The following is a 10,515-nucleotide window of genomic DNA, read 5'->3' as shown; positions in this document are numbered from 1 at the left end:
ACTGCATGTAAGTTTAACAAATAAAAAATTAAGGTTTTTAAGTACACAGAGAAATCTCAACTATCATTTTGGCAAAGTTCTATATGTGCTGTCATTGAGTCTATGAGGAAACAGGCACCCTCAATCATTGCTGGTAGCGATGCAAAATGGAGGATAACTTAACAATATCTAATACATTTATCCTTTGATTCAGCAATCCCACTTTTGGGGATCTGCTCCAATAAGAAGAAGATATATGTGCACAAAATTATTAATTTCAGCGCTATTTGTAATTGAAATATTCTCAAAACCACTTAAATGTTCAAATGTAGGAGAATGACTATAGAACATAAATACCTTGGAGTTTTTCGCAACTGTAAGGAAAAGAAATGAGGAAGAACTGTGTAAATGATATGGATTTTCAAGATCTATTGTTAAAGCGAAAAAGCCCAATGCAAAAGTATGTACATGTTATGCTACATGTGTATGAAATAGAAGATGAAATAAGAAAATATATACATGTTTAACCATTTTCGCAAGAGAAAACACAGAAAGCTTAAATCAGAAACTAATGAAATTGGTTTCCTACAGGAGTTGGAGGAAATGGAGTGGAACAGTTAAGGAAGGGAATGACGATTCTCTAAGTATACCAGTTTGTAGTTTTGACTTTTGGAATAATGTTAATGTTTTTAAAATAAAATATAAGAGCAAATCATGTGGTTTTGCAAGATGAAAAAAGTTCTGGAGACGAATGGTAGTGATAGTTACACAACAATCTGAATGTACTTCATACCACTGAACTGTATCCTTTAAAAAGGTTAAAAGGGTAAATTTTATGTCATGTATATTTTACCACAATTAAAAATAAACATTTAAAAATCACATCAGTAAGAAAGGGTTAAAAAACTGAAATTAAATACAAAACAGGAAAAAGAGAGTACAACTCTATTTCAAAAGAAAAACAACTGCACTAAAGAAAATAGAACTAATCTGAATAATTTGTGAACACACTACTTTGACTATATACTATTAGTCTAAAGAAAAAAAAATAACTGCAAGCAAATCTTAAACTCTACTAAGTAGATTTGTTTTTCGTAGTGATATAACAAATCTGGAAATATATATAATGTAATATGTAAAAACATTGACGTTGAGAGCTAGGGTTCTCACTGTGTAAGAAGGGAGATACAAATATGAAATAAGGAAAAGTGAAGAAGAATTTCTGGGGGTTGGACTGGAATTGGCAGTATTTGCATAAATTTATCATTCATAACATATATTTCTAGCTCTATTAACTGAAATGACTAGAAGCAATGACACTCCAATACAAATGAGCAAACCTAATGCCAGATGTAGGTTGATAAATGCCATCCCTAAAAGAAATCAAGGCTCCTTAGGAAAATATATTCCAGTGCTGGGGTAAAGAAAGTACAAGATAAGCCTTGTGTCAGAAAATAAAGAAATCCTCAAAAAAGAAAATGATGGAGGCTTAAAAAAAAAGACATATAAGCCTTACTATAGGTAAGCTTATTCTCTCCATTTTACATATGAAGGAAGTGAGTACAGTATCAAGATTAAGCAATTTTAAGCAATATGTCTTATATAAGTCAGAAGGAAATCCTACTGACTACATCTGAGACTACTGAGCCTTGAAACAAATGATGATAGCAATAGATTATAACCTTTGGAATCCATGAATCCACACTGATAAGAAGCAAATAAATAGGGTAGAAGATAAAATTTCTCCTTACAAGAGAATACCTGGTGTTAAATATGGAAGGAATGATAGAGTTAGAAAAATCATCATTTTGCAACTTTCATACTAATAATTCTTTTAGGCAAAAATCATCAGTTCAGGTCAGTTCAGTCACTCAGTCGTGTCCAACTCTTTGTGACCCAGTGGACTGCAGCACACCAGGCTTCCCTGTTGATCCCAACTCCTGAAGCTTGCTCAAACTCATGTCCATCGAGTCAGTGATGCCATCCAACCATCTCATCCTCTGTCGACCCCTTCTCCTCCCGCCTTCAAGCTTTCCCAGCATCAGGGTCTTTTCCAATGAGCCAGTTTTTCACATCAGGTGGCCAAAGCACTGGAGTTTCAGCTTCAGCATCAGTCCTTCCAATGTATATTCAGAACTGATTTCCTTTAGGATTGACTGGTTTGATCTCCTTGCACTGCAAGGGACTCTGAAGAGTCTTCTCCAACACCACAGTTCAAAAGCATCAATTCTTTGGCACTCAGCTTTCTTTATAGTCCAACTCTCACATCCATACATGACTACTGGAAAAACCATAGCTTTGACTAGATAGACCTTTGTTGGCAAAGTAATCTGCTTTTTAGTATGCTGTGTCTAAGTTGGTCATAGCTTTTCTTCCAAGGAGCAAGCGTCTTTTAATTTCATGGCTGCAGTAACCATCTGCAGTGATTTTGGAGCCCAAGAAAATAAAGTCTCTCACTGTTTCCGTTGTTTCCCCATCTATTTTCCATGAAGTGATGGGACCAGATGCCATGATCTTAGTTTTCTGAATGTTGAGTTTTAAGCCAACTTTTTCACTCTCTTTCACTTTCATCAAGAGGCTCTTTCGTTCTTCTTCACTTTCTGCCATAAGGGTGGTATCATCTGTGTATCTGAGGTTATTGATATTTCTCCCGGCAATCTTGATTCCAGATAGTGCTTCATCCAGGATGAAAAATCATCAATGAATACAAAAACTAGTGGATGGAAGTTTGATAAAGAATAGGATATACACATAGTCTCAATGTATTCTCATATTACTTAATAATTGGAAAGAGAGAAACAGTAACTTTTTAGTATAGAAACTTGGAGGCCACACTTTTGACCAAATGATTAAAGCTGGCATTATCAATAATGAGAGAAGGACTTCCCAGGTCGTCTAGTGGTTAAGTACCCACCTAGCAATGCAGAGGATGTGGGTTCCATCCCTGCTTGGGGAAGATTTTACTTGCCCCGGGACAACTAAGCCAGTGTTGTACCACTGAAACCTGAGTGCCCTAGAGCCCTCTGCAACAAGAGAAGGCACCACAATGAGAAGCATGTGCACCGCCACTACAGACTAGCCCCCATTCAACCTCACTCACGGAAACTAAAGCCCATGCACAGCAATGAAGATCCAGCACAGCCAAAAATAAAAAATAAAAAAAATTAAAATTTAAAAAATGAGACAAATGAATATTATATATAGGCTTACTGGTAAGACACCCTAAGAAAACACATTTGTTATGTAGTATTTCTGTTAGAAGTGCCTTAACTGAATCTAATTACAAAACATCAAGTACACAAAAGTTGAGGGAACTTTTACAAAATAACTGGCCTGTACTCTTCAAATATATTACAGAGCACAAACTTGTAGAGTCAGAAGGTCCATTACCTGTTCAGTTGCTTAAAATTACCTAATCTTGATACAGTACTCACTTCCTTCATATGTAAAATAGAGAGAATAAACTTACCTATAGTAAGAAAATAATGCTGTTAAAGTGCTGCACTCAATATGCCAGCAAATTTGGAAAACTCAGCAGTGGCCATAGGACTGGAAAAAGTCAGTTTTCATTCTAATCCCAAAGAAAGGCAATGCCAAAGCAAGTTCAAACTATGATACAATCGCAGTCATTTCACATGCTAGCAAAGTAATGCTCCAAATCCTTCAAGTGAGGCTTCAACAGTATGTCACTGAGAACTTCCAGGTGTTCAAGCTGGATTTAGAAAAGGCAGAGAAACCAGAGGTCAAATTGCCAACATCCGATGGATCATTGAAAAAGCAAGGGAGTTCGAGAAAAACATCTATTTCTGCTTTATTGACTATGCCAAAGCCTTTGGCTGTGTGAATCACAACAAACTGTGGAAAATTCTTAAAGAGATGGGAATACCACATCACCTTACTTGCCTCCTGAGAAATCTGTATGCAGGTCAAGAAGCAACAGTTAGAACTGTACATGGAACAACAGACTGGTTCCAAACTGGGAAAGGAGAATGACAAGGCTGCTTATTTAACTTATATGCAGAGTAAGTGAGTAAGTAAGTGTTAGTTGCTCAGTCGTGTCCGACTCTTTGCAACCCCATCGACTGTAGCCCACCAGGCTTCTCTGTCCATGGAATTCTCCAGGCAAGAATACTAGAGTGGGTTGCCATTACCTTCTGCAGAGCATCTTCCTGACCCTGGGATCAAACTTGTGTCTCCTGCATTAAAGGCAGCTTCTTTACTGTCTGAGCCACCAAGGTACATCATGTGAAATGCCAGGCTGGATGAAGCACAAGCTAGAATCAAGATTGCTGGGAGAAATATCAATAACCTCAGATATGTAGATGACATCTCCCTTATGGCAGAAAGTGAAGGTGAAGAGGAACTACAGAGCCTCTTGATGAAAATGAAAGAGAAGAGTGAAAAAGCTGGCTTAAAACTCAACATTCAAAAACTAAGATCATGGCATCCAGTCCCATCACTTCATGGAAAATATACAGGGAAACAATGGAAACAATGAGAGACTTTATTTTTTGGGGCTCCAGAATCACTGCACATGGCGACTGCAGTCATGAAATTAAAAGACACTTTCTTCTTGGAAGAAAAGCTATGACCAAACTAGACAGCATATTAAAAAGCAGAGACAAAAAAAAAAAAAAAAAAAAAAAAAAGAGACAACATTACTTTGCCAACAAAGGTCTGTCTAGTCAAAGCTGTGGTTTTTCCAGTAGTCATGTATGCATGTGAGAGTTGGACCATAAAGAAGGCTGAGCGGCGAATAATTGATGCTTTTGAACTGTAGTGTTGGATAAGACTCTTGAGAGTCCCTTGGACTGCAAGGAGATCAAACCAGTCAATCCTAAAGGAAATCAGTCCTGAATATTCATTGGAAGGACTGATGCTGAAGCTGAAACTCCAATACTTTGGCCACCTGATGCAAAGAACTGACTCACTGGAAAAGACCCTGATGCTGGAAAAGATTGAAGGCAGGAGAAGGGGATGACAGAGGATGAGATGGTTGGATGGCATCACCGACTTCATGGACATGAGTTTAAGAAATCTCTGGGAATTGATGATGGACAGGGAGGCCTGGCATGCTGCAGTCCATGGGGTCACAAGGAGTCAGACACGACTGAGCGACTGAACTGAACTGAAACTTAAGAAAAAAAATTAATACCATGAAAGACAGCAGAGGAGCTCTTCAGTTATAGGAGACTAAAGGTGGCAACTGCCTGCCATGCAAAAGACATAAGAAACACGGTTTTGATAATATTTTATTATGAAAATGTCCAAACATACAGAAATATTGAAATAATTGTATTCTGAACACACACAGCCAAGACTCTACGATCAACAATTTGTTAAATTTGCTTTATCATAGATTTTTCTACGTATTAAGAATTCCTTTTATTGTTTTCTGATCCCCAGTCCAGGTTGGATGCATGAGACAAGTGCTCAGGGCTGGTGCACTGGGATGACCCAGAGGGATGGGATGGGGAGGGAGGGGGGTTCAGGATGAGGAACACATGTAAATCCATGGCTGATTCGTGTCAGTGTGTGGCAAAAGCCACTGCAATATTGTGGAGTGATTGGCCTCCAACTAATAGAGATGAATGGAAAAAAAAAAGGCAAAAAAAAAAAAAAAAAAAAAAATAGACTATCTTGAAGTCAAAAAAATGAAAAGAATTCCTTTTACTGTTTTTGCAACGTCCCTCATAACTTAAAATCATTTCAAAATTCAAAATATTAGTAGGTAGTATTAGGAAGCAAAAAATTAAAGAAACAAAGGAAGTTTGGAGTGAACAGAAAATACTGGCTAGTGTGGAGCGAGATACAAGCTCAAGCCTCTGAACACTACCTTGAAGTTTATGCGTTTGATGACTAGTCTAAGATTAATGTCTCAGTTCTCCTCTAAAGAGCCCTAAACCTGGCTTCAAGACCAGCGATTTTCTCATTGTTCAATAAATACCCTAATGAGTCATTTATGAATCGCGAAACTACATTTCCCAAAAGGCGTGTACTTTGCGTGTGGTAAAGAGGACAAATTCTATAGGTTTTTACAGGTCTCGCGAGAGATTTCATCAAATCTCTTTGAAGAGCGCAGCGGAGAGCCATTTTGTTTTTCAGGAGTCTGCAAGGGTAGTAGACGACGAACTGCTAGAGGCCAGCAGCTGTAGTTTCAGCCGTTTTGTGTTCAACCTCAGGATGTTTCCCTTGGCCAAAAACGCGCTAAGTCGTCTGAGAGGTGAGCAAAAATTGTGATCAGATCATTTCCAACCAACTTTTATCCATTTTTGCTCGTGGTCTCTCGTGACCTTTCTTTCCATCTGCAGCCCGACCTTGTAATTCTAAAGGCTCGGTCTCCCGCCTCACCCTAAGTAATTGGGAAGATGCCCTTGGCATTAGCCTAATCGCACAGCGTTTCTGTTTGGGTTCCCAGCTCTGTTTCTGTTACTGGAGTCATAACCCTGCTCTGTTTCATTATTCGGTAGCCTACGATTTCAAGGGGGACACAGTGAACACTTCTTTTTCCTTAAATAATTTCGTAAATTTTAGCTTTGGGGATACAATTTACCCGCAAAAGAGCTTCTTATCCAGTTCCTGGTTTCATTGCGGTGCTGCTACCTGCTAAATGGTAGCACTTTAGCATTTATGTTCTTTGTGGATTATTAGCTGAGTAATTGTGGTGGTTTTTATTCTTACCTAAAAGTTAGATAAGTACAGGGAATTTTTGAAACCAGAGTTATGTATTGATAATGCTCTAGATTGGAGAAGTAGAAGTCTTTTCCATACTTCATTTGCACTGAAGGTGACCTTGAGTAACGTGAAGTTTTACAATGAAAGTGACTTTAAGCAATTACCATTTAGTTCTTTAGCTACCTTTTTATTTTCAGCTCAAAGTCATTAGAAGTATTACTAGATTGTGTACGAAACACTGAAGCATCTTCGACAATAACGAAAAAATAGTTGCCTGACTGGTTTTTCATATTCCAAAAGCCACGTCTATTATCCCTTTCACTTTTGGCTAATAATTTAACGTCTCTGAACTTCATTTTCCTCTTTTGTAAAATAGGGGCTTAGTAAATATACCTACCTCATGGAGTTGTTGACGTTTATATAGAATTATCAATAGGTGGTAACTGAACCGTTTTTTGTCACAGAGAAGAGGTCTAAAGAAATCCGCTTGTCTAACGTGAGTGTTGAGGTCATGAGGTGTTGCAGAACTGTTTGGTAATCTTATTTTCTTTGCCTTTTGAGAAGGTAGGGCCTTGGACCTCAGGGAGGGGTGTTTGGGGGTTGTTACTTTCAATGCGGAATTCACATGCTCACTTTTAACTGCTCTAGAACAGAATATTGTGAAATGTTGTAGATTTGCCCATTCGAAATGTAACCAAAGGTGACAAAAACCTGTAAGGCCCTTAAGAAACTATTAAATGGTCAAACAACTCTGGAAATAACCCATTGTATCACATAGAAGCCATTATATTCATAAGTGCTAATTGAATGAGCAACAGTGCTATTTAATACGATTTTCATTGCATACTCAAATACCTTTTGAGGCTCTGAAACAATAAGGACCTGCTACTTAGATTGGAAAGGAAGAAAAAAAGCAGCTGGAAATAAGCATTTTCTAGTCTTTGTTCTTTCCCAAGCCCCGCAAGTGCCTCCAGAAGCAGTTTGAAAACTCTTTCTACTAAAATAACAGTAATGGCAAAGTTTTAATGTTGTCATTCTGCTCAGAAACTTAGCTCTACCAAAAAAGTGGCTTCATTTCCTCTTACTAATGTATAGGGGCTTCCCAAGTGGTGCTAGTGATTAAGAACCCGCCTGCCAATGCAGGAGACATAGGAAACCTGCAGGTTCGATCCTTGGGTTGGGAAGATCCCTGGGAGGAGGGCATGGCAATCCACTCCGGTATTCTTGCCTGGAGAATCCCATGGACAGAGGAGCCTGGTGGGCTACAGTCCATAGGGTCGCAGAGTCGGACACAATTGAAGCGACTTAGCACACATGCACTAATCTATACAACTTGTCCTTCAAACGTGATTGGTTTTATAGTACACTGGGTTTTCTGTTTCTGTTTTTTTTTTCAGATTTCCTTTTCGCATATCTGCATATCCAAATCCTACCTGCTATTCAAAGTGCTTAGCTAACATTTTACTTCCTTGTATTATAATGGTTTGTGTCTATGTATATAATAGCCTTTTCTAGACTGGAAGTTACCTGAGAACAGTGTCTATGTATTATACTTTTCAAGTTGTTGAGCACTGCTGAGTAAACTTTTGTGAAAATCAAAATCATAAATACTCAAATTAATGAAGTAGGAGCCAAGTTCAAGGATTATACAAATACCAATTTATCATGGATGTTACTGACATCACTTGTTCTTTGTTTTACCCACTCAACATTGTATTGGGGAAAATTTCAGACATATTGAAAAGTTGGAATAATTGTCTAATGAACACCCACATAGCCAGCATGTAGATTCTGCAACTAACATTTTGCACTATTTGTTATATCACATATTATCCATTTGTCAATTCATCTTATTTGTGAAGCATTTCAAAGTATGCAACTTTGCTTTTAGCTACAATATTTTAACATTTTATTATACTTCATAATACTATAGAGTAACTTCCTTGGTTTTCGTAAGTGGCAATATCAATGACAAATGTTCTCTTTTCCTGATAATTGGTAGATATTCTCCTGTATTCTCTTTTTTTCTCTTTAAGTTCAAACCATTCAGCAAGCAGTGGCAAGGCAGATCCACCAGAAGCGGGCACCTGATTTCCATGACAAATATGGTAATGCCGTATTAGCTAGTGGAGCCACTTTCTGTGTTGCTGTATGGGTATATGTAAGTACTATTGACTGATAATCTCTGTTTTAGATTTTTCTTATTGCCATTTAGTTTATGTATTCAAAATGTTTTCACACAGTTGTGTACATTTCTAGTTAGGAGGGGCTTTAGAGATTTTCTAACGTAATTACCCACTCATTGCAGGAGTTTTTCCTCAGCATTGAGCATTAGTTCATCATCTGTTCTTAACGTTTCCAATAACAAGTTACTTATGGATCAAAAAGCAGTCTTTTCCATATTGTGTAGCTGTTGAAAAGATCTTATATTGAGTTAAAATCTGTCTCCTCCACATTTTACCCATCATTCCATTGCAACACAAATTCTGATCATATTTCCATGTATCAGCCATTAGATACTGGAAAATCTCTATGTTTCCTGGATCTTCTCTTTGATATTAAACATTCTTAGTTCTATCAGTCATTTTGTTATATGGTTTCCAGAGTTTTCACCATCTTGGATCACCTTTCTTTGCTTAGTGCTGGTTCAAGTAGGAGTCTTGAAGTTATAATAAATATATAAATTGATTTTAAAAGATATCCCTTGCCTTAATAATTAAAGATACTTTATTAATAGGCCTTTTTCATTCTTGTTTTGATCTTCCTGAAATCAGGTATGTTATTAAAATAAGTGTGTACTTAATTAGAAGAATAAACAGATGTTGAACAAATGTGTAATCAGGGGCATTTTTGGAGGTGAAGTGCTCCTTGATGAAGGGATATTACACATGTCCTCCTTGGCAGTACTTAGGTAGTTGTGGTTGAGTGAAGCAATATTTTGAGGAGGTAGTATAGAAATGTGAAATATCAATATGAATTAATTAAAAAATTTTTAAAATGTACTTGCTCAGTCATGCTAGCTACATCTTAGTTGCTCACTAGCTATATATGGCTGGTGGCTACTGTATTGGACAGTGCAGAGACAACATATCTGTCATCTCTGGAAGTTCTATTGAACAGCACTACCCAAGAGAATTAGAACAGCAATTAGGTTTGGCCTACATGGAGGGCACTGTGTGTTTTTAACCTATAGAGCAGAATACCTTTGCCACTTTAGGAAATATTCTCCAAGGGAGCATGGACTCTGATTTAAACATAACTGATAACTGACAGCATTTTAATTCTTACAGATGGCAACACAAATTGGAATAGAGTGGAACCCATCGCCTGTTGGCAGAGTCACCCCAAAGGAATGGAGAGAACAGTAATCATCCTAGCTGGTTTAATATGAATTGTTTCAAAATCAACTCATAATTGATGCCAAGTAAAAGTACTATGTACCCATTAAAATATGGCATGTTTGAAGAAATAAAGTATACTTGAAACCTTCATTGTAGGTTTGTTTCTTTTGTAAATGAAACTAAGCTTGATTGCTTTTATTTATTTAACCTTTGTGTTAATATTAAGGTCAAAACACTGTACAATTTTTTTAATGCCCTATGCTGCCTCCTTCCTGCTGACATGAGCCTCAGCTGGAGGCCAAGCTGATGCACCTCTGTGTGCAGGTGAGTGAGGGGCCGGGGCAGGAGGGTTTGTACAACTTCTTGAATAGCTTTTCTGTCTTAGGTAGTTTGAAAGGAAAGTTTAGCTATAACCTGGAAGTCAACTTTATGGTAGGCTGAAATTACAGTTCATGAATAACTTATCACAGAGTTACTTTAGGTCATTTTTGAGTTTAAAAATTGGTGTTCATATCTTGGT

The 10,515-nt window shown here is 37.5% G+C and overlaps 1 protein-coding gene across 1 annotated transcript; it reads left to right on the top strand.

The window, feature by feature from the left end:
• Positions 1-6,046: 6,046 nt before the first annotated feature.
• On the top strand, positions 6,047-10,145 carry LOC122435324 (cytochrome c oxidase subunit 7B, mitochondrial). Its single transcript, XM_043459417.1, has 3 exons — positions 6,047-6,202; positions 8,691-8,815; positions 9,945-10,145. The coding sequence occupies exons 1-3, from the start codon at positions 6,163-6,165 to the stop codon at positions 10,020-10,022; spliced, it is 243 nt and encodes an 80-aa protein (XP_043315352.1). The 5' UTR covers positions 6,047-6,162; the 3' UTR covers positions 10,023-10,145.
• Positions 10,146-10,515: the final 370 nt, after the last annotated feature.

Source organism: Cervus canadensis, chromosome X, assembly GCF_019320065.1.
Source record: "Cervus canadensis isolate Bull #8, Minnesota chromosome X, ASM1932006v1, whole genome shotgun sequence".
NCBI lineage: Eukaryota > Metazoa > Chordata > Mammalia > Artiodactyla > Cervidae > Cervus > Cervus canadensis.
This window is presented reverse-complemented; position numbering and strand designations above follow the sequence as displayed.